The sequence below is a fragment of the Rhinopithecus roxellana genome, chromosome 15 (genome assembly GCF_007565055.1).
Source record: "Rhinopithecus roxellana isolate Shanxi Qingling chromosome 15, ASM756505v1, whole genome shotgun sequence".
NCBI lineage: Eukaryota > Metazoa > Chordata > Mammalia > Primates > Cercopithecidae > Rhinopithecus > Rhinopithecus roxellana.
The window spans coordinates 86746146-86771787 of record NC_044563.1 but is presented as its reverse complement, the minus strand read 5'-3'; the positions used below and the strand labels follow the sequence as shown (position 1 = coordinate 86771787).

The window sequence follows — 25642 nt, the reverse complement described above, 5'->3', positions numbered from 1 at the left end:
TCACTTGGAAGGCCCTGGTAGGAAAGGGAGCTGAGATTGCTAAGTGATGCCTCTGTCTTGATTCACGCTGGCCAAAGTATTTATGCAATGAAATACAAAATACCATACAGTCATTAAAATAATCAAGAAGATAATTTGAAATAAGTATTTAAATGTATTTCTTCTTTATTCTCAGCATGCACACCTTGATAAATGTATTTCTGAAATACTATCAAGTGAAAAGGAAACCCCAAATCATATCCATACAGCAATCAAAATTATGTATACACATGCAATGCATATATATGTATACTTGCTCACAGACTGAGAAAACATAATATTAATGAAAATGGTTGGAGTTTAAAAATGTGTAGGACATTGTTAAAAATCCCCTTTCCATTTATTTGAAAGTTTGCTTAATTATAACCTGAGTTTAAATATAAATCTAAAAGGAAAACTAGTAGATTACAATTTCAGCTTCATGGATAAAAGTAGAAGACATACAGTAGATTCACTAGGGCACAACCAAGGAAAGAATAAAATGGCTACTGTTCAGCAATGGATTGTAGGATGTTGTAAAAATCCCCTTCCCAATTTCTTTGGAAGTTGACCTAATTATAAACTTGAGTTTAAATACAAATCTAAGAGAAAAACTAGTAGAGAACAATTTCAGCTTCTGGATTAAAAGTAGAGGACACACAGTAGATTCACTGGGGCACAACCAAGGAAAGAATAAAATGGCTGCTGTTCAGCAGTGGAATGTAGGATGTTGTAAAAATCCCCTTCCCAATTTATTTGGAAGTCGACCTAATTATAAAACTGAGTTTAAACATAAATGTAAGAGAAAAACTAGTAGAAAACAGTTTCAGCTTCTGGATTAAAAGTAGAAGACACACAGTAGATTCACTGGGGCACAACCAAGGAAAGAATAAAATGGCCACTGTTCAGCCTGATGCCTCTGGTCCTTATTACCTGAGGAAAGTTTATTAGAATTACTATGGTAATTATTTTCAAAAATCTGATGAGCAGACTTCCCCAGCTTGTCCCAGGCAGAGGGAAAATCAGCTGTATATTCTTTTCTCTGATAGATACTCAGTTCTCAGCCTTTCTTTCAGTATCTCCCCAGACACTGTTTTTGAAACTACACAAAAGGAAAGCAACAGAAAACCTACTCCAAGTCCTGAAGATTACAGCTTGGATGCCGAAAGACATCACACAGAAGCTTCACTCCATTGTCTTGTAGCCAGTTTGATCCTAGATCCAGATGTGTCAGGCTCTTGTTGTGTAGAAGGGAAGTTGACAGATATTCACTGCTAAGTGAAGTGAAATGGCAGTGCCTCAGCCTACAGGAAGGACAATGTGAAGAAAGATGGAATTACTGCTGTACTGTCCAGAGATTTCTCTCTTTGAAAAGATTTCATGATTTGATCCCTTATCTATTTGTCAACATTCCATTTCAGATGAAACACCCTCACTGCCAGCCTGTCTCACTTGGGAAACAGATTTACATCAAATTGGGCTACAAACTAGACTCATATTCTTCAGCATTTTTCTTACAATAAATCAAATGCTAACCTCATTACATTACACATATACATAGTTCTCTACTGCAGAAGTAGCTCCATGGACTAGAAGAACAGGTAGATGGAGTAGAATAAGAGTAGTCACAATAAAGTAAGTACTCTTTGTACGTAATAGAAGCGGCATTTTCAAACAGTAAGGAAAATCCATATTATGCCATTATTGCTTTGGTACAATAGATCTGATATATGGGGAAAAATAAGTTTAAGCCTTATAACAAAATAAATTTGGAATAATTTAACATGTAAATGTTAAAAGTAAACCATAAAGAGTATGAGATGATATATGTGTATTTTTTTTAAAAAAGAAAGGTATTTCCAATTACGACAAAACTTCTTGAAGTCATGAGGCAGAATTTGACATCACAAAAATTTTTAAATTTATCTATTCTAAAAATGACCATAAAGTTAGAAATAAAGCAACATGCTAAGAAAATTGTTTGCAATATATATAAAATAATAATGTATATGTGATATTAATAACTATAATATATAACATATATAATAGAAAACATCAGGAAAAAACAGCCTATGAAGAGGAAATTCCTAAATATAAAGGATCAAAAACACTTGAAAAGATGCTCAACATTTAAATTACTTTAAAAGTTACTTTTCAACTATTTAATTAATACAGGTCAAAAGATTATAGATGTCCAATGAGGGTGTTAAAGTGCAGGTCCCTAGACTGCTGCTGGAAATATAAACAATCTATCTGGAAGGCAACTTAACCATATTTAATCAAATTAAAACCTTGGCTTATTAATTCAATGTTTAGAAAATTATCTAACAAAAATGAATAGAATAATCACAATGTGATTCAGACATACAACAGAGTGCTGTATTTCTGTTCTGAGCTCAGATTATAGAGTAGGATAGGTGGTAGGCTTTAGTTCTGAATTCATCATTTTCTTGTGAGATATTAAGTAAGGTGCATTATCTTCCTAAGGCTCACATTCCTCATCTGTAGAAGGAGGCCCCTCAAAATAGGGTGGCCAATTTGACAGCATCAGATACTATTTTGCAGAATAAGCATGTTTAACACATGATCCAGGGTAGAGTTAGGACACAATAAATGTCAATTATTAATGTCATTTTCACCTTCTTCTTCATTAAGGATAACTGGGAAAAAGCAAGGAACAGACTGTGTTCATAACATTTTACTATTTTAAACATATTTCAAAATGTACAATATGTATTGAGGATAAAACTTGAAGACACTTACACAAGGCTCTGCAGAGTACACTGTGCATGTTGCAGGGCATCACTCATAAACTTTACTCCACCATCTCCTAAGACATTGTCTGCCAAGCACAAATGTGTCAGTCTTTTATTGCTGATGAGAGCCAAAGAAAGATCCTCGCAGCCAGCCTCTGTGAGACCACAGCTTTCTAAGCTGAAAAAGAAACAGAGATGAGAAGGGATCTGTCAATTCCCAAAGCTCATGCTTCTCTTCTCCTTCACAGGGAAATCAGTGGTGCTTGTAACCCCCATATCTTGACTATAAAATTAACCTCAACAAACCTATTTAAATTACGAATTCCATTGCAGCTGTTTGCAGGATATAAAACATGGAAGGGGAGAGGGGAAGCTTAGAAAAGAATGAAAGTAAAGAACTCAATCAGAAAAAAATGATAGGTCTAAAAGTGAAGTAAAAGAGAGGGAAGTAGAGGAAGAGAAGGGGGATACATGTAGAGCTTATTCAGGATTGACAAATGAGTCAGTTAGTGTCAAGACCCAAGCAGTTCCCCCATCAGATCATAATTAAGCTACACAGAACCAAGCAAAATGACTCTATGGAAAACAAAACAGAAACACTCACGACAGTCTCTCTAGATAACACTTTGGATGTCTTAAGCCCTCACACAAAAGCTGTACTCCATCATCCAACAGATTATTGGTTGACAGATTCAGAAATATCAGGCTCTGGCTTCTGATGAGAACATTAGATATACTTAGACAACAAAATACAGTTAGGTTGCAGGATTCCAACCTGGAAAACAACACAGAAAAACAAGAATGACCATTCCTTAGAGAAGAAGTACAACCAATACCCACCAAGCCCGAAGGTAGGAAGTTTCCTGATCTTTGGGATCTTGCCTGAAAATCCAACTTCTCTACATGGAAAAAAAGTTGTTTAACTAAAGCATAAGGCTCTGACAGAGTTAAGGAGGGAAGGGAAAGAGATTGTTTATCACATTCCCACCCCCTTAATTTCCTATAAAAATATATTTGAGAGCATTCAAAAATATCTTTAAAAGGTAATCGTTTTTAGTCTGGGAGGAATTTCCTCAAACTACAACTTAGAAGATATGGCTTGAAGGATGACTGTATTCTTCTATACTCTGACTTCTGAAACAGAACAGAAATAGACAGGAAGTTGGGAGCAAAAGCTGTGTCTCCCGTGAACTCATTTATCTATGAGCCCATGTTTTCTGAGGAATCCAGTCCTTAAGAGTGAAAAACAATAAGTAAATCACAAATAAAACAAAACCATTTCTAAAGATTAAGAGAAACAGAAAAAGCACATGTAGAGAGACTCATATTTAGAGACAATTTGTGCCTTGTACATGGTTGGGAGTAATACTAACCCATTGTAATGAGCCAGGCAGCAGCAGCAGCATTTCTGATATTTGGTATTTTTCTGGGTATTCCTTTTAATCAAGGACTTACCAACTTGAGTCACTCAAGAATTGTTTCTTTTCATCAAAATCAGGGTATATAGAGGAAGGGACAGGAGAAGCTTCCTCCTAAGCCCAGAATTAGATCTTAATAGAAGACCTAGAACATAGCCTAAGGCTGAAAAAGCTCAGCTTGCCCAAAACCACAATTACTTTTGCACCAACCCATAACTAATAATCGCCTTAAGTTAAAAACAGGCAATAGTACTTGGAAGTTTCTGGACATAAAGGTACAGAAAGAAAAATGAAAGAAAATATATCCCACTTATGAAGCAAAAATGGTACCGAAAACATTTTTAAAAGTTTCTAACTGTAGATACAAATATTAAATAGTTGGTAGTTCATTTTCTGTTATCCTTCCCATGAGTTATGAGTTTCTTGAGATTTTTTTTTTTTTGTATTAGTGCTAATAGAATTTCAGCTATGGGACTGCCTAACTCTTTATGTATGAAATCTTAGCCTCATTAAAACAAAATGTTCCCTCTTTCCCCTGCAGCTGCAAAGAAAAGCAGAGAGTATTACAAATCAGAAAATCTTTTATAAGGATAATTTTGTTTTATTATAATAATTAAATGTTATAAGAGACCTGGACTTTAGAAATTATTGCTATGCCTTGTGAAAACAACCCTTACCTACTATTAAGTCTGTACTTTTTATCAGTTGTCTTACTTTGTGTCACTGGTGTAATATTCACATTGATATTTCTGAATTCCTAAATTTTACAAATATTGAAAAGATTTTTTCAAATCAGAAAAAAATCATTAACACTCTCCTCTCACATATATAAAGTAATAAAAAATATAACTCTTTCCTAATTTTCTAGTTTGGAGGTTTTTTCTCACCTGTATTAATATGTAACATCAATCACCAGTGATTCAATCAAAAGGGAAGCCAAAAGCTGAGGATTATGGCTCCAAACTGACCCCTAAATATAAACCACCAAAACGGGAGACAAATTAGCTTATCACTTATATTTAGGTTCTTCTTAGGAGCCTGCACAACTTCCTCTTAATAGTGCTACCAGAATGACACCTTAGCTAAAAATTTCCAAAGCCCAAAGCTCCTTAAAAGTAAGCAAGTTATGAATGTTTTTGTTGTCCTTATTGCTTGCTGTCTGTAGCACTGACCGGCTGTTATTGGGTATAGGTCCGTAAGATGGTACAGATGCTGTCGACTTAGAGAACCCATGTTCCATCTACCTGGAATATGCTCTTGGTTTGAGAGTTGGTCAGGGTAGGATTTTAAATGATGCAAGACACTAGAGCTTTCTTTATGAGTTGAGACCTGTTGGAGTAAGTTCTCCTGTCCTGCTAGCAAACAAGAATCAGAAAACTGCCATTACCTGAAAAGGGGGCCACTCCTCAGTAAAGAGGAACTGCTACTCCTGAAGATGAACTCCCAGGAACTCAGAGACGCTGTGTAAATGTATTTTTCCCTTCTGAAAATGTTTGCTGTGTAATTTCCAGGTTGCTCAAGAACTTCATAATTTATTTTTGTTTTTTGAGTATGAGATTATTTTTCTGATATATATTAGAAATTAAGAGATAACAGGAGAGTTGTTGCTGAAGCTATATGGTTTCAGGACCTGTTTGTTTCTAAGGATCAATATAAATGTACTGCAGGTGACAGAGGAATGATATTTCCAAGAGAAGGAGCATTTCCACTAACAGGATAGGCTTCATGGGCCTGTTCTAAATCAAGGTGAATCATTAGATAAACTGATTGGCTCTGTAATTTGAGATTTTGATTTTACCACAATGAGAAATAAAAATACAACATGCAGAGATAAACCTACACATCTACAGTGGAGTCATTTTTGACAAAGGTGCCAAGAACATACATGGCAGAAAGGACAGTCTCTAGTAAATGGTGCTGGGAAAACTGGATATTCATATGTAAAAGAAGGAAACTAGACTATCTATCGACATATACAAAAATCAAACCAAAATAGATTGAAGACTTCAATCTAAGACTTCAAACTATTTAACTATTAAAATTAAACATAGGGGAAATGCTCCAGGACATTGGATTGGTCAATGATTTCTTAAGTAATACCCCACAAGCAGAGGCAACCAAAGCAAAAATGGACAAATGGGATAATATCAAGTTAAAAAGCTTCTGCACAGCAAAAGAAACAACCAACAAAGTGAACGGACAACCCACAAAATGGAAGAAAATATGTGCAAACTACCCATTTGACAAGGGGTTAATAACGAGAATATATTATATAAGGAGCTCAAACAACACTACAGGAAAAAAATCTAATTATCCAATTAAAAATGCACAAAAGATCTGAATCGACATTTCTCAAAAGAAGACATACAAATGGCATATGCGAAGGTGCTCACCATCATTAATCATCAGAGAAATGTAAATCAAAACTACAATGAGAAATTACCTCACTCCAGTAAAAATGACCTATCCAAAAGTCAGTCAATAACAAATACTGGTGAGGTTGTGGAGAAAAGGGAACCCTCTTACACTATTAGTAGCAGTGCAAATTAACACAGCTATTAAGGAGAACAATTTGGAGGTTCCTCAAAAAAAAAAAAAAAAAAAAAAAAAAAAAAAAAAAAACTAGAGCTACCGTATGATCCAACAATTCCACTGTGGAGTATATACCCAAAAGAAAGAAAATCAGTGTATTGAAGAGATATCTCCACTCCCATGTTTACTGCAGCACTATTCACAATAGCCAAGATTTGGAAGCAACCTAAATGTCCATCAAAAGGTGAATGGATAAAGAAAATGTGGTACATATACACAATGGAGTACTATTCAGCCATAAAAAAAGAATGAGATGCTGTCATTTGCAACAACGTGGATAGAACTGAAGATCATTATATTAAGCAAAATAAGCCAGGCACAGAAAGACAAACTTTCCATGTTCTTATTTGTGGGAGTGAAAAATGAAAATAATTGAACTCATGGAGACAGAGAGTAGAAGGGTGGTTATCAGAGGCTAGGAAGGGTAGTGGGGGAAAGAGGGGAAGAGGGGATGGTTAATGGGCACAAAAAATAGTTAGAAATAATGAATAAGACTGAGTATTTGCTAGGACAACAGGGTGACTATAGTAAAAAATAATTGTACATTTTAAAATAACTAAAAGAGTATACTTGGATTATTTAATACAAAGGATAAATGCTTGAGGTGATAGATACCCCATTTACCTTGATGTGATTATTATGCATTGCATCCTTGTATCAAAATATTGCATGTAACCCATAAGTATACACACCTACTATGTATCTACAAAAATTGAAAATACAAAAGTGAAAGTAAAAAAATGCAAAATCCTCTCAGAAGAAAATACAAATGATGGCTTTTGAGATCACAAAAGGTTCTATATTTAATGAGAAATCTAAATTAAAGCATTTCCTAAGTATCCTACAATTCTCCTGTATACATATTACTTACACTAATATTTTAAAGTATATATATATATATATTGCTATATATGTATATATTGCTATATATATTGCTATATATATATATAGCAATATATATATATATGTATATAGCAAGGGCTATAGATATAGATATAGATATAGATATGAGTTAAATGAATGACCAGCATCTTTATAAACCAGAAACTTATAAATCTGGGAATCAGCCAAGATTATAAATATTTTATACTATCTGGGTCAAGTTTTGAGGTATCACATTATTTGGCTATATTGTTAGTTATCAACAGTGGTTATATTATTCCTAATATTAACTTAAATACAATTTCCAAACTTGCTGATTTTGAAATGTTGAAGTAATATAGTATTTTAAAGATTAGTTCACAGTTTATCTAAATGTTTCTAAAGAGGTTTAATTTCAAAGTGGGAAAATAAATTTCAGTCTTACCACACAATTTGTTCTTTATATTAAAATAAAGACAGCAAAAATCAATATATTGCCTTATAATCCATATTATCTCTGTTCAAAAAGTTATGGTCTCAACCTTTAAAGGATATTTCACTTAAACTTTATTTGGTATGATTATGAAGCTGTGTATACCTATATATCATGGTTTATTAATGAATAAAAGAAACACTTTGAATGGAGAAGACTGGTAGTTTAATCTCTGCTTGCTGGGTAGTCTGCCCAGGTGGCAGAACCTCTGTTTTAAAGTGTGTATTCTCATTTCTCCAAATTCTGTTTACATTTATGACTCATTAGACACTTCATGATTATAAACAATTGTAATGAGTCACAAAGGTTCCTCACTCCTGAAGAAGCAAAAATTTCTATTGGTCCATATGCTATCTACCTGTTAAGTAATATTTCACTCTAGTTGATAATGAGACACAGCTGTGGATATTTGCCATTCTCAGGCAAGTTCCTCTTAGCCAGCTTATTTTTTTTTCTTTCTTCCTTCTTTTTGACATTTTTTAACACAGAGTCTTGCTCTGTTGCCCAGACTGGAGTGCAGTGGTGCCATCTTGGCTCACTACAACTTCCGCCTCCCAGGTTTCAAGGAATTCTCTTGTCTCAGCCTCCTGAGTAGCTGGGATTACAGGTGTGCATCATCATGACTGGCTAGTTTTTATAGTTTTAGTAGAGATGGGGTTTTGCCATGTTGGCCAGGCTGGTCTTGAACTCCTGGCCTCAAGTGATCCAAAGTGGCCAGCCTCCCAAAATGCTGGGATTACAGGCATGAGACCCCACACCTGGCCTTATCTAACTATTCTAGATGTCCCCCTTCTGAAATATTAGTCTTCTAATTCAAAGTATATGAAGATATAAAGAGTGCTCTGCATTTATATGCCATTTTGGTACCCTTCAGGTGGCTGTGCTGTGGAAGCAACAATCATTCCCTTACCTTGCTTATGAAGCCCCAGTGGCAGAGCATATGCAAACTAAGAAGAGATTCTGGTCACAATCAGAAATTATTGGACTATGCCAAAGTTTCTGTTTTTGTTTTTGGCCTCTCCTTGCTCAGCAAATTTTAAAAACTCACCTTAAAACATATTTTAAGACGCATTATAAGGCCTATACTGTGGAAAAATCTATCAAGACAAAGAGAATAGATCTTTCTCCTCTTCTTGAGGGAAGCCTTTGGTAAATATTGTAGTAAGGTATTCTCACGAAAATTAGTGATTATGGGTCAGGTGCGGTGGCTCACACCTGTAATCCCAGCACTTCGAGAGGCCAAGGCAGGCAGATCACAAGGTCAGGAGATTGAGACCATCCTGGCCAACATGATGAAACCCCATCTCTACTAAAAATACAAAAATTAGCCGGGCATGGTGGCGTGGGCCTGTAGTCCCAGCTACTCAGGAAGCTGAGGCAGGAGAATCGCTTGAACCCAGGAGGCAGAGGTGGAGGCTGCAGTGAGCAGAGATCGCACCACTGCACTCCAGCCTGGGTGACAGAACGAGACTCTGTCTCAAAAAAAAGAAAGAAGAAAATTAGCGATTATGTATCCTTTCAGTATGTTCATGTACAGGGGCTCATGTGAGCAATTTAAAGTTTTAAAAGATATTTTATTTATAAATTAGCCAAGTTCTAATAATAACTGGGGATCATATGTTGCAAGACAGGCTGGCAAAGTCCTACTGATGTATCAACACTACTGATGTATCAACACTACTGATGTATCAACACTACTTATATCATCTAGAAACAGAGAGAGTATAACACCAAAATGCAATTCTAGAAACTTGTGCATGGTCTATACACAAACCAAACTAATGAGGACATTCATACTACCTGTGACTCTTATAACATGAGATATGAAGCAAACAGAAAACTGGACCTTCTCCCACAGGAAATGTTAATAAGACCACTGATTACTCCTCAGTGGCCACCCACACTGGCGGAACATGCAGTCCCACATAATGGAGTATTAGATTATTACAAAGCTCTGATGACTTTTGCCAAAGCATTGTATTCACTGTTGCAAGGAGCCCTACTAGTTGACTCAGAAAGATGATTTTCTATTTGAAATCCTGGCAACCTGGTCTGTATCAAGGCTTACCAGCAGACAACCTTACTCAAACCTCAAATGGAAGGGATCTTATCAAATCCCACTGGTCTGTCAAGCGCCAAGCTTTTTTTTGTCTTGGATCCACAGCTCCCACTGTAAGAAAACATCTTTCCTCTTTTCCTCAATTTAACAGCTTTTTGCTACTAATACATTTTATTTTTAGACATAGGAATCAGTGACATACTTCTCACCTGAGTTTCAGACCAGAGATGTAGATTACAGAAAATTCCTCATAATATCTTAAAACTACTTAGTAGGTAAAACCTTTACTCTGACCTGCCCTGCTAACAACTGAACTCAATCTATGTTTGAGAATTATCCAACGACTTTCCAGATGTGCTGTAAGTGAATTCCATCTTACAAAAACTGATAAGAGTTTTAAAAATGTCAAAGAAAGTCTTATTCCAGACTTCACTTACTTTTCCTACACCTGGATTGTAATTTGCTTCCTACAAATACAGATCTACTTTGGCCCTTCATGCATCAAGCTTCAGTCTTGGCCACCTTGAACTGAGTCCAGGGCTTATAAAAACTTCTAATGTAAAACTTACTGTAACTATTTGTTTTGTCTGGTTTTGTCAGAAACCTATTTCATTGCCTTTCATTGGAAAATAAAATCTTTCTTAAAACCTGTCACACAATGTGGAGAACAGTATGATTGCTAATCCTCTCGCTTTCATCAGCCAAAGAAGAGTCACCACTAAGATCAATAGTGTGTGGTAGCCAGCAAGCACCTCGAAAGAGAACCATTTCCACGCTGTTCTTTCTCAGCCTTCTGGGCTGGTCACTGAGTTGCAGTTCTAAATTGAAGGGGAGTCACCATCAAAAATCAAATAAAAGTGAGTCTGTCCCCGCACTGCCCCCAATTACTTAAAGAACATCCCCCAGTGTGTTGTTTTCTATGAGAATTCAAAGATACAACAAATCTATTCCAGCACTTAAATATTAGAGGTGTTAAATGTTTTTTTTTTTTTTTTTTTTTTTTATTATACTTTAAGTTCTAGGGTACATGTGCATAATGTGCAGGTTTGTTACATATGTATACTTATGCCATGTTGGTGTGCTGCACCCATCAACTCGTCAGCACCCATCAATTCATCATTTATATCATGTATAACTCCCCAATGCAATCCCTCCCTCCTCCCCCCTCCCCCCTCCCCATGATAGGCCCCAGTGCGTGATGTTCCCCTTCCCGAGTCCATGTGATCTCATTGTTCAGTTCCCACCTATGAGTGAGAACATGCGGTGTTTGGTTTTCTGTTCTTGTGATAGTTTGCTAAGAATGATGGTTTCCAGCTGCATCCATGTCCCTACAAAGGACGCAAACTCATCCTTTTTTATGGCTGCATAGTATTCCATGGTGTATATGTGCCACATTTTCTTAATCCAGTCTGTCACAGATGGACATTTGGGTTGATTCCAAGTCTTTGCTATTGTGAATAGTGCCGCAATAAACATACGTGTGCATGTGTCTTTGTAGTAGAATAATTTATAATCCTTTGGGTATATACCCAGTAGTGGGATGGCTGGGTCATATGGTACATCTAGTTCTAGATCCTTGAGGAATTGCCATTACAATTGCTTCAAAGAGAATAAAATACCTAGGAATCCAGCTTACAAGGGATGTAAAGGACCTCTTCAAGGAGAACTACAAACCACTGCTCAGTGAAATCAAAGAGGACACAAACAAATGGAAGAACATACCATGCTTATGGATAGGAAGAATCAATATCGTGAAAATGGCCATACTGCCCAAGGTTATTTATAGATTCAATGCCATCCCCATCAAGCTACCAATGAGTTTCTTCACAGAATTGGAAAAAACTGCTTTAAAGTTCATATGGAACCAAAAAAGAGCCCGCATTGCCAAGACAATCCTAAGTCAAGAGGACAAAGCTGGAGGCGTCACGCTACCTGACTTCAAACTATACTACAAGGCTACAGTAACCAAAACAGCATGGTACTGGTACCAAAACAGAGCTATAGACCAATGGAACAGAACAGAGTCCTCAGAAATAATACCACACATCTACAACCATCTGATCTTTGACAAACCTGAGAGAAACAAGAAATGGGGAAAGGATTCCCTATTTAATAAATGGTGCTGGGAAAATTGGCTAGCCATAAGTAGAAAGCTGAAACTGGATCCTTTCCTTACCCCTTATACGAAGATTAATTCAAGATGGATTAGAGACTTAAATGTTAGACCTAATACCATAAAAACCCTAGAAGAAAATCTAGGTAGTACCATTCAGGACATAGGCATGGGCAAGGACTTCATGTCTAAAACACCAAAAGCAACGGCAGCAAAAGCCAAAATTGACAAATGGGATCTAATTAAACTAAAGAGCTTTTGCACAGCAAAAGAAACTACCATCAGAGTGAACAGGCAACCTACAGAATGGGAGAAAATTTTTGCAACCTACTCATCTGACAAAGGGCTAATATCCAGAATCTACAAAGAACTCAAACAAATATACAAGAAAAAAACAAACAACCCCATCAAAAAGTGGGGAAAGGATATGAACAGACATTTCTCAAAAGAAGATATTCATACAGCCAACAGACACATGAAAAAATGCTCATCGTCACTCGCCATCAGAGAAATACAAATCAAAACCACAATGAGATACCATCTCACACCAGTTAGAATGGCAATCATTAAGAAGTCAGGAAACAACAGGTGTTGGAGAGGATGTGGAGAAATAGGAACACTTTTACACTGTTGGTGGGATTGTAAACTAGTTAAATGTTTATAAATTCTGAATCTGCTCTTATTCCCTCCACCAGCAGATTTAGGAGACACAGAGAACCACACAATGAGAAATCTTCCTGGGGAGATTGGAGGAGTGAAAGTCCTACCAGAACAAAATCAGCTTGATTCCACTGATGCTTGCTACCCCATATCATGAAAGTAGATTTAAGCCAGTCCTATAAATAGCAAATCCAGGATATAAGAGTCTACTTGGATAGATAAAAACCTCAATTATAAAAACAAAACAAGAGAAAACAACTCAAAGCTTACCTGAGAGTCTGTAGTTTACACTCTGGGTGTTTCAAGGCTTCACATAATGACTTTACTCCATTATCCCCTATATCACTCCCTTTTAGGTCAAGATGCATCAGATTCTGGTTATGAATCAAAGAAGTAGAGATATCCTGACAACCATCAGGGAAAGTGATACATTTCAACCTTCAGAAGAAAAATTTGCAGGAGGTATTACAAAATCATTTCTCTCCTTGGTTACAGGATCTCTTTCTTTTCAATCTAATTCTTGGATATTACATGAATATTCTTTTATCTTATTTTCATCTAAAACAATTGGGTTATAACTTCAATTTCTATTTATGTCTTGATAATTGACACTTCCAAGTATTTTTTACCTTAAGGGAAAAGAAGGTGATAACATCATGAAAAGCAGAAGAGGAGCCTCTTAAACTTGTAATCCCAGGAATGACTATCAAAAATTATCAGGGCCATTCCAAGTACTAAAATAACATTAATTCACAATAGCCAAATCTTTAAATAATCCAAGGTTAATTCACAATTAGCATCAACTGTTTGATGTGCAGTAATAACAAAACACTGTTGCAAAACATACTGTGTCATCTTGGGGACTTTGCTAGTTGTAGGAGGCAGGTGTACAGAGGCAGCCCAAGCAAAATAATGAAGTTAAATCTGCCAATTTTTGTCCTACTTTCTACCTGCTAACTCAGTCAATGTCAGATATTTCTGATTCTTCTATAGTGTCTCTGCTAGTCCCCAATGCCCTTCTTTGTAACACCACCTTTCCTCCCTTCTGCCCACCACCCACCCTCCACCCTCACTCCCCTCACCCCAGGCAAGTACACACAGGAAAATAAGGATTTTACCCATTTACAGCACTAACCATCCTCATCTAGTAAAAGTGCCTAAGGCACTCAGTAAATATAAATGGCACCATCTCATTTATTAGGGAAAAGGGACCACAGTAAGACCACATTAAGGTGGCAGACTGAGAACAGTCATCATGGCATCCTCCCACTGATGCAACCCTGCCATTCTAAGAAAGGAAGTCAATTAACCCAGAAGGGATTGGCTATTGTGAAGATCTTAATTGATGACATCCTGTGAAGGGACAATATGGGGTAAATGTGTAGGGATGAGTGGAAAGGACTTCCAGGAACCCCTTAATCATAAAATACATCTAGTTGCCTTACTACATCTATATGGAATAACAGACCTATTCTAGATGCTTGAAATCCAATGTCAGAACTCACTAAAAATACTGAGATTGGGAGGAAAATATTTGGTGAGAAGCCTGTCCCCACCCCCTGCCCAAAATAACATCTATTTTTAGTACTAATGGAAACAAAGATCTATCATTTGTTCAGCATTCAGTTCATACTAAACGACAAATGTAACTTGCACACATTTACAGGCACAAAATACAGAGGAGATTAGGATCAGTTTCAGCTCCTAGTGGAGTCCTTACAGAAAAGGGTAAGAGACATGTGAACATTCAACATTTTAAAGTGATTGAGTATCTAGAATCAAATTAAGATAAAATTTTAAAAAGACTGACAGCAGCAAATGTTGGCAAAGATTATCCTTATTCTTAATAGGTTAAAAACTGGAAACCGCCAGGGGTCTATTAATAAGAGAATGAATAAACAAATTATAGTATTGTTATACAATGGAATACTAATCAGCAGTAAAAAAGAAACTACTGAAAGTTGCAACAACATGGATAAATTTTAGAAGACCTTTTGTTGAGCACAAGAAGATGGATATGGCCAGGTGTGGTGACTCATGCCTGTAATCCCAGCACTTTGGGAGGCCAAGGTGGGTAGATCATTGAGGTCAGAAGTTTGAGACCAGCTTGGCCAAGACGGTGAAACCCCATCTCTACTAAAAATACAAAAATTAGCCAGGTGTGGTGGCACGTGCCTGTAGTCCCACCTGCTTGGGAGGCTGAGGCAGGAGAATGGCTTGAACCTGGGAGGCGGAGGTTGCAGTGAGCTGAGATTGCACCACTACACTCCAGCCTGGCAACAGAGCAAGACTGTCACAAAAAAAAAAAAAAAAAAGAGAGAGAGAAAAGAAAAAGAAAGAAGATAAATTAAAAAAAAAATACATACTGTGGAATCAATCAAAATGATTCCAAAAAGACACAAAACTGATCTCTGGTGACAGAGATTAGAAAATGATTGTCTCTGGAACTGGATGGGGTGAGAAAATTGAACAGAAAGGGATAGGCTGGGCATCGCGGCTCATGTCTGTAATCCCAGCGCTTTAGGAGGCTGAGGCAGGAGGATCTCCTCAGCCCAGAAGTTTCAGACCAGCCTGGGCAACACAGTGAGATCCTATTTCTATGAAATAAAATTTAAAAAAAATAGCCTGGCATGGTGGTATATGCCTGTAATCCCAGTTACTTGGGAGGCTGAGGTGACAGGATTGCTTGAGCCCAGGAGTTCCAGCTGTGATGGCATTGTTGCATTCCAGCCTGGGCAACAGAGTAAGATCCTGTCTCAAGAAAAAAAAAGAAAAGGGGTATAAGGGAACTTTCTGAGATAAATGAAAATATTTTCTATCGTTTTGGATGTGTTGATTACAAAGATGTTTACATTTGTCAAAACTCAACAAACTGAACATTATTTCTGCACTTTATTAAATGCAAATTTTTCCTCAACAGAAAAAAATTTAAGAAGATAGTAAGTTCCAGAACATGTCCTTGAAAGTGCATTGGTGACCTGCCTAGAATGTTTTAGCTCTGTGCTCTTCACTTAGAAAGTTCCTAATCACGCCTGAAAAACCCATGTAAACAGCTCCTATGCCCTGTGGAATCACTCTGAGAACAAGTTAGTAATGATCTCATGTCCCCAGAGGATTCCATTGTTCCTGTTTGAGTATTTTACACAGTGGCTTGTAAGTATTTGTTAGCACTGGCTTCCCCTAACGAGTATGAGTGGAAGGTGAAACACAGAAAGAAATTAGAATTACTCCATTAAATTTTCTCATACCAGACTTACAGTAGCTTTTGTAGTTTACAGTTTGGGTGCCTTAGTTCTTGATGCAGGATATTCATTGCTGATTTATCAAGGTTGCTATGGTACAGGTCCAGTTCTCTCAAATGTTCATTTGTATGAAGCACAGAACAGAGATCTTGCCACCAGTGAGTAATGCTATCACCATCCCTTTGCATAAATAATTGAAAAAAGAAAAACAATGCTGATTTTATTTCAGCCTAGGCAACTCTCAGAAGATAGTATTGGGGTAAAAGTAAGTGTATTTTGGAAAGGCAAGAGCATACAGTGCAGCTCCACCGTGGGCACAGTCCACAAGGAAGTCTTCCTCTGGGCACTCTAGAGGCCTTGTTTGTCCAATAGCTCTCCCACTTCCCATCCACTCCCCTCAACACACACAAAATAAAAACCAGAGAGGCTTTACTTTAGATGAAGCAAATCAGGAGGGATAAGAGAGAAGTATTCAAATACTTGAAGAGCCAATATCAAAAAGAAAAATAAAATTTGGCCACAAAGAATATGATTAGGATTAGTGGGTAGACATTAGGTGTAAAGTGGTATAGATTAAAAACCACAAGCCTGAGGCCCAGGTCTACCACTTACTAGCCATATTATTTTAAGAGAGTTGCATCAATTCTTTAAGTTACAAGTTTTCATCATCTATAAAATGGAAATGTTGTCTCCTTTCACAGAGTTGTGGAAATTTAATAGTGCATTTTAAAGGGTACACAAAAGCACACTGTAAACTTTAAATACTTTATGATTTAATTATTAGAAATATTATCAATAAACTCATGAACAAATAAAGGGTAATACAACAGGGGACAACCTGGTGATTATAAGCTCAACAATGGAGCAGCTCTGAGTCCCAATTCAGCTCTGCCACTCACTGAACTGAGTTATTCTGGAAAATTTACTAACCCATGAGAGCCTCAGCTTCATCATCTTGATAAATGAAGATAACAGTATCTATATTTTAGGATTTACTGTGAAGATTCAGTAAGGCAATATATAGAAAATGCTTAGCAAATATCTCATGCTATAAGTGTTCCTAGTAATCAGTAACTGTTATATACATATATGTGTATATATTAAATATTATATTAAAATATATAAAAGTCTAGTATGTTGCCTTATATATAATAGCTACTCAATAAATATTCATTCCCATATCTTAAATTGGAATGAATGACAATTCATAGTGATGTTCTATATCACTTGAGGTCTTAAATTTATAAAAACAAGATAATAAATTATTCATTCAAGCATTCAAGTGTTTCCTCTGTGCGAACACTAGATAAAATGGTGAACCAAACAGAGCTCCTGCTCTCATAAAGCTTACAATGTAGTTATATTATAGAAGAGACTACAGCTTTTCTTTCAAAACTTTGGGTTCTCTGGCTCCTTATTTTAGCAACAATGCCAACTCTAGTACTGGATAACTCTACAACATAGGTAAGGAAAGCTAGCAGGAGAACTGGCAATCTAGTGGCCAGAATACTGTTCTAACATTTACTATTAGGCATAAAAGATGTTTTAATGCCCTGTTAAATCACATATTCTTTAAACAGAACTCTGAAGTCAGAATTAAGAAAATTGACTGAAGATTACTCACAATTTTCCAAGGTAGGTAAAGGTCATAGCATCAGGGCCCACAATTTCTACTCCCACAGTTTGCAAATAAATGAAATGTATGCTCTAATAAGAAAGGAGTGCTTCTGAATTGTATATAATGGTACTGAAACAGCTTGGATAAAGTTAGCAAACCAAGAAATTACAATCCGATGTGTGAATTCAGTCAAGTTATATGCCTTCTTGGTACCACAATTTTGTCCTAAGTAAAATGGAAATAATAGCACCTACCTAATAGGACTATCAGAAGACTAAATGAGATCAAGGACTTAGAAGACTGTCAGGTTATGTGACAAGCACTCAGCAACTTAATTATTATTTGATGTGTGCTCAAATCAAGAAATTTTCTAGGTATATGTCTCTGAGTTTTGTAATCTTAAAAATACATAGAGATGGTTGCCAACAACATTAAATTGGATATTATGTTAAATATCCAATTCACTATACAACTATATAGCACATGGGAAGTCCTCAATTAACTTCATATACATCTGGGAATGAATTCCATAGTTCAATTCTTTCCTCAGATTTAGACAGGTAGTCAGAAAAGGCAACTTGAGAAAGGAGGTAGAGTAGAATATACATAAAACACTTAAGGTTCATTTCTTTTTTCAAAAATGTTTATTTAGCACCTACTCTTTCTTACTAACCTCCAGTGTCTTCAGATAGGCATTAAAGGGCTGAGACCTTTCACAAACTACAAAACAAAGGCCAAAATTGTCTGGGCAATGGGGAAAGTAAGCTAGGTCAGTAGAGTGCAGAGGAATGTAATACAGAGAAATAACCTGTGTTTACCAGGTTCAGAAGGAAATTTCTGGTCCCTTATTATTCTGGATGACATTATCTTTAGAAATTAAACATACTTATTATCATGGATGCAAGTTTGTGCCATGCCACATTCCTCCTTGAAGACTGAAGTGCTCATTCCCCCTGAGTTGTTGGGATTGTCAACAATTGAGAGTCCTCAGCCCAGTCCCTCTCCTGGTATTGCCTTCAGGCCAAAAAAGCCATCTCAGGAAAGTTTTTGCCCACTCCTCACCAGTAGCCATGATTGGTCAATAAGGGGTTTAAATGCTTAGCCTCCCTGCCTCAAGATGGGACAACTCTGAAGGGTTATCTCAGCTCTGGGACTTCAGCTAAATAACTCCTCCCTCTGACAAAATCTACTTCTTCTCTGCCTTACAGGGCACTTCCAGGGAATGGCCCTAATACACTTACCAAGTGTTAGTTGGGAGGCTTGTTTTCAATGTCTTCTTCTCAAATACCGTAGTTACAGACAGCCTGATGGTCCGCAAACACCGGCAGTGCTTAAGGCAGAAGGAAGATACAAGCAAATGTATTTTCTCACAAATATTAATGGCAACCTTTGGGAAATATCTCATTGCCTGGCTTATAAATGCTTTATCTTGAGTCTCATACAGATAGTGAAACAACTCCAGAAACCCCAGCTGTGATGGAGAATAGTCACTGTTTCCTAATACTTCCATACACTGAAGTAACTTTGATTTTATCTTCAGTGACATTTTACAGTTAAAAGTCCTCTCCAGTTGTTTTACTCGATCTTCATTCAAAAGGCCAAACAAAAAGCACTTCATCTGTCTCAGTTGGGGGTCTTTATAACTTGTGCTTTGAAGTAATGACTTCAAGTCTTCAAAAGGCTGGCAGGAAGGGTTCCCAGCTTCCCAATTGCCTTTCAACATATAGAACATAGCTGCAAAAAACTCCTGAACATGAAGGTGGGTGAACACATAGCAGTTTTCATACTCTGTGTCCTTTTGAATAATATTGCTGCCCAGAAAACTTGAGACATCAGATTTAGTTAACCCAAACCTTCTGAGATTTTCTCTGTAAAACACGTAAGTCATAGTCCATATTCCTTTGGCAGCGACATGGCATAGCCTTCTCAGCTGGACTTGGTTGGGTAGTCTAGGAGAGCATCCATCTACTGGTGTGAACAAGCTAGAAATATAGGAGGTAAACAGAGCCGTGGTTGTTTGGCAGGTCGATGTGACATCACCACCCTTCTCCATTTGCTGCTTCAGACAAGTACAAGTGGCCCAGCACACTAGGGGGACTTGGCACATGCTAAACAGCATCTCATTGCTTTTTAGTGAACTAAATGCTTTCATGGCCCACCTCTTATCTTCAAAAAACTGGTAAATATACTCCTCTCTTGCACCCTCAGACATTCCTGGTAGCTCTACATAACGGTGATTCTTCAACAACTGCTTTAGTCTCTTAGAAGTTGTGAGTCTTGTTGTCACCAATAAGGATGCCTCAGGGAGCATCACTTTCCTTAACAAACTACTCATGAGGAAGGACACTGGGTGTTCTTGGGTCCAGTCTTCGCACAGTGCAAACTCAGGTTCTTCAAAGGCAAAGTTCAGTTCATCAAAACTGTCAATAATAAACAGGAGGCTACTTGGCTGGGATATGATCCCTTCAATGGGGCCTTCTGTGGTGGGCCAGTCCTTTGATATCAATTGGGCAAAGCTTCTCTCTTTCAGCTGGTTAATTTCTCTCCCATTGAGATAAAAAACATACATAAACCTCTGCTGGTAGAGATTGCCCTCTGCCCAATCTAACATTGCCTTTCTCACCAAGGTTGTTTTCCCAACTCCAGCAGCTCCCTGAAGCACCACGGTCTGTGGCTGTTCACCAGTTTTGACATCTACATCAAACAAGTATTCCAACAGTTTTCTATCTTTCTCCGCAATTCCATGATGGAAATCTTCAGGCTTTCCAGCCAAAGACTTCTTGTCCCAAGTGATGCAAAATTTTTCCTTTATTCTAATTCTGTATTCTGTTCCATCACCTAAGTCAGAATGGCAAAGGTAAAAACAAAACAAAAACAAAAACAAAAAAAACACATAATCAAAACAAATTCTATGAAATGTAATGTCAAGAATACCAAACTTGCAGTTAGGAACAAGAAAGAATGTAGGCTGAAATCAGAGCTGGTTTTGATTTTTTAAAAATAATATAAATCAAATAAAAATTTTCCTATAGATTTAAAACCTGTATTATATACTGTAATAAAAACCAGAATTGATGCAGAAAAATTAATTTGTGATGGGAAATAAAACCAGATATACTTTAGAAATATGTTTTTCTTCATTGTACTTTTCCTTCTACAGAGAAAAAAGATGACAGACGTGGAGAACAGAAGTGTCATCCAGATAAAAAAAGAGTAGAGGCAACCATTAGCAATAATAGGAAAGACCCCAAGACAGATCTGAATCTACAGATCAAAATAATTTTCTTTGTACAAGTAAAAAGTTAATAGAAATAAACATTGAATCATGGCTCAAATAATATTTTGAAAAAAAGAAAAACATCCTAAGTGAAATAGAATGAAAATATAATTAATCTTTACCTGTTTCAGTGTGATCTCTCTTTCAGATCTCTATTAAAAATATAGGATCTCGGGGAAGACCTCTCTGAACCTCATCACTAGAGTACTTCCCCTTTTTATATATTCTCAAAACAGTATATTTTTCATTCACAGTACATGTCACTAGCTATAATTACTTTATTGTTTAAATAAATGATGCACTTGGCTGGCGGCTTCATCATTGCATGTTCAGTGTCTAACACATCTCCTTGCACATAAGAAGTCTCAAATACATTTGTGCAATAAAAAATGAGAGAATACAATCATATAATTGAGTACTTTATAACTTTTGAATAAGGTATAATTATAGGTACTAATATCCCCCCAAATAATAACAAGAAAAGATATGAAGTTTCTAGGAATTATGTACAATATGATCCTCTCCTGGAAATAAAATGAACAAACTTTATGTATCTGAAAACCTATACCATATACACCAATATATTAATACTGATTATTTCTGAATAGTAAGACTGGGGATGGGGAGTGGGAAAGAGAAACTCACTTTATGTACTTTTAAAGCATTTGAATCTTTTTTTAAAAATAGCTCATTTTGCTTACATGAAGTTTAAAAACAAAGATAAAACATAAACAAATGATAATTTAAAAATTCCAAAAAGCAAAACTAATGATTGGCTAGGCAGAGAGAAGAAAAACACTCTTTACCCAAAACTAAAACCTACCATGAAACTATAGTAATTCAAACAGTATGTTGGTACACTCACAGAGAAAATAATCAGTAAATCATTGCTGTACTTCTTATTTTCTATTTTGTACTTACAGTATTTTCCAAAGTTCCTATAATGAATAGTTTACTTTTATCACAATTTCCAAATAATAATTTGAAGACATTTATTAGCTATCTGTGTGCAATTATCTGCACATAAGAGGGAAATAGCCATTAGGTTTGAAATAATAATAAAAAAAATTATTAGCCCATGAGTTTTTTTCTCATACCACAAAGATAAACTTCTTTATATTGAATCAGAAATGAAAGTCACAGTGGGAAGTTATATTCAAGTTCATTTAATATAACAAGCAATTTTTATATTTTAGTGCTTGGGATGAAGTTTTCAATTATTTCTTGAATGAAATAATGTGGCTTGTTAGAATGTGGCTGGGTTAAGAATAAAGGTTTCTCACTTGATCTAATTTTCTTTCTACTGTAATTCCATTTATATAAATTGGAATTAAATTGTGTAGAATTCAAAACCAAGTAGGGAAATGGTGTTAATAAGCCAGTGGTCTGAAATCCCCAACCTTTTGGGCACCAGGGGCCAGTTTCATGGAAGACAATTTTTCCGTGGATGTAGGGGGCAGGGGTGAATCAGGATGATTCAATTGCATTACATTTATCATTAGATTCTCATAAGGAGCATACAACCTAAATCCCTTGAATGCACAATTTACAATAGGGTTTGTGCTCCTATGAGACTCTAATGCAGCTGCTGATTTGACGGGAGGCAGAGCTCAGGTGGTAAGGCTCGCTTGGCCTACCATTCACCTCCTGCTATGTGACCTGGTTCCTGCGGGGCCGCCGACCAGTAGGGGTCTGTGGCCTAGGAGCTGGGGACCCCTGTGTTAACTATGACTGAGAAGACTCAGTTCTAGACATGAGTTTTTATATGAACCAGTTGGTCACCACTCCTAGAATTTAATTACAGTACCATCTTTAAAGAAAGTAGGTGTGACAAATGAAAAGTTTCCTGCCAACTCAGTGACTTTTAGTACATAAAATATAAACATTAATATACCTTCGTGCATCAGCCCTTCTTTTAGCAGGCATTCTAAACACTGTTCTCTTGAGGACCTGAATTAACAAGGCCCTGATTCTGACTTTGGCCAGAGAGTGTTTTGCTAATTCTTTTTAGGGGACATTCAGGGAACAGGTGGGGTATTAGAAGAAGTTAACAAGATTTGAACAAAAGTCCTCTGGGAGATAAATCCCCATCCTGTATCAAAACTTTGAATGCCTCCCAAATCTGATGAAAGGCCTAACTACTCACCCAGCACTGCCTCCTGGTCTTGTGTCTCTCCAACTTTGGCATCATCTGGTCCTATACTCTGGGCTGACCCTGCAACAGGTTCCAAAAGGATCATGATATTTAATGAAAACAAAGTGAGCTTTCACGATGGCTAGAACAAAGGTCAACATTCTCATCAGTGGTCCAATTCTATGACTATCTGAGTTTAAGAAAACTAAAGCTGCCAGAGCCTCAGACTCCATAAGCTTAGCTGAGAGAAGAAGCAATGTGATACAGACAACACTGAAGTAGGAGACCTCTTGCCATGGCCCCCACCCTGTAGCTCCAGGGCAAATAGTGTAGTGTAAGCCTCAGTTTCCTGAGATACACACACACACACACACACACACACACACACACACACACACACACACACACATATATAAAGCCTTGTATATGAGTAAGGAATTCTAGATGTCTATAATATTTCATACCTGAGAATGACTATAAATACTGGCTTGGATTATGTCCAATAATAATTTTCAGCCCATTCCTCATATTTCAGCAAATACATTAAATCATATTTGATTTCTCAAAATGTTGCCTAACTTATAACTTGTAGTTTAGGTGAAGGCACTTTATGGGACAATTCCTATCACTCAATTCCTTTGATCATTTCAACTGGTACAAGATGGATGAATTGCCCCCAATTAAGGAGCTAGGCTGAGTAACAGTACTCAAAACCCATCTGCCTTTCCTTCCTCAAATAATCCAACAAGCTCCCCATACACAAGACCACCATGGAGCTTATGTCCCCCATCATGGTTTAATCCCTAAATCCCTCTTACAGAAACATTCCATTGGACTCCAGGAAACACTTCCTTCCTGCCCAGCCCCAGATCTGCCCCTAGCATCACTCACAGTTGATCTCTTCTTTTGCTCTCTGACACAGATCCTTCAGGTTCATCTTGCCAAAGATTTTGAGAGTTACACTCCAGGCTTTCTCTCCTGGATAATATTTCTTCATCAAATTGGCCAGGTCATCCCGCCTGGCCTTCTTCACTTCATTCCAGGGTATCAGGCCATGCTCAGGTTCCATGGTCTCCTTTAGGAATAACTTGAATGTATTTAATTCCTCTTTGTTTAGCTCCTCCAAATACAATAGCAGCCCAAAATCAGGAAAGAAGGAAGATGATGATGAATCTGCCATCTTGTCCAAATATTCAGGCCTCTGTGGGGGAAACAAATAACCAAAAGCACATGGAATAAATGGGACACATGAAAAAGATTTGAAAATGAAATACTTATATAGATTAATTTAACAAACATTTGCAGAAGCCCACTGTATTAGGCTTGGTACTGACCTAGTGTCCTCTGTAATACATCTTCTTTCACAAAGCATTCCTCTAATATAGACCACTATACTGTATATTTATTCCATCTTCTTAGGATTTATTCCCAGTCCTACCACTTATGAGTGATATAAATAAAGGTAATTCCTCTCTTTGAACCTCAATTTACTCTTCTACTAAGTGGAGATAACAGAGCCAACCTCTAATTTTAGTGTGGATCAAATAAGGTAGGGTTCATATATCACTTGGCACAGAACTGGCTCTTCCTAAACATTGCTAACTGTCCTTCCTCATCCCTTCTATCCCCCACCAACATCTAATATACATCTCAGTCCATAAAACATTGTTATTGCTCCCCTGCCAACACATTATTATTCATCAAACACATGCAATAGAATATGCTACCATCTACCTCTTCTTGTCATATCATCTCTGGTCATAAATCCATACATAATTATTAATAGTCTTTCCTAGCACACAAGCTCCTTTTGTATACTTTTCCCAACACCACAGCTATTCTAGGTGAGTTCAGTGTTAAAGCTCATCCAAAACATCCTCATCTCATGTCTTTGACATCAACTCCCATGACCTTACTGCTCTCCAGCAGTTTACTCTGATGCTCTCACCCCAGGCTTTATCAATGACTACTCAAACTTTTAAATTGCAAACTCCTATAACCCATTTTCTATTAATATCTTCCAGTTAATTGAGTGGTTTCATGCCCTTACTCGGTGACAGTTCTTCAAACACCACCAAATCCTTTTGAGCCCTGTGTTTTCCCCTCATCAGCCATCTTAAGGGCCTTATTCAATTTCTTATTCAACATGGGTGCTCCAGTTAATCACTTAATCCATACTCTCCAAAGCACCATCAAGTTTTCTTAATCTCTTTTGGTGATTTGCCTGAAGAGATAGAGCTAGTAAGTGGTGCTGGAACTCAACTTAGATCTTTCACTAAAATTCCTGCCTTTTCCAGTCTTTCATAATGTCTCCCCCGATTCTTGCTAATATGATTGGAAAAGAAACATGGATGGGGGAAATAAAAGTAGATAGAAGGAGGAGTTTTCCTTTTAAACAGAA

General features: G+C 36.9%; 1 protein-coding gene across 1 annotated transcript in view; it reads right to left on the bottom strand.

Moving 5' to 3' along the window:
* The window catches only part of NLRP14 (NLR family pyrin domain containing 14), a 52271-nt gene that overhangs the window by 10671 nt on the left and 15958 nt on the right, over positions 1 to 25642 (bottom strand). Inside the window, exons 2-9 of the mRNA XM_030918828.1 lie at positions 24133 to 24442; positions 23254 to 23322; positions 19072 to 20668; positions 16228 to 16392; positions 13241 to 13408; positions 3379 to 3549; positions 2782 to 2952; positions 1152 to 1322 (exon numbers count right to left, since the gene is read on the bottom strand). Of these exons, the coding sequence (XP_030774688.1) occupies positions 1152 to 1322; positions 2782 to 2952; positions 3379 to 3549; positions 13241 to 13408; positions 16228 to 16392; positions 19072 to 20668; positions 23254 to 23322; positions 24133 to 24421 (2801 nt within the window). The 5' untranslated portion in view covers positions 24422 to 24442. The remainder of the gene's footprint in view (positions 1 to 1151; positions 1323 to 2781; positions 2953 to 3378; positions 3550 to 13240; positions 13409 to 16227; positions 16393 to 19071; positions 20669 to 23253; positions 23323 to 24132; positions 24443 to 25642) is intronic.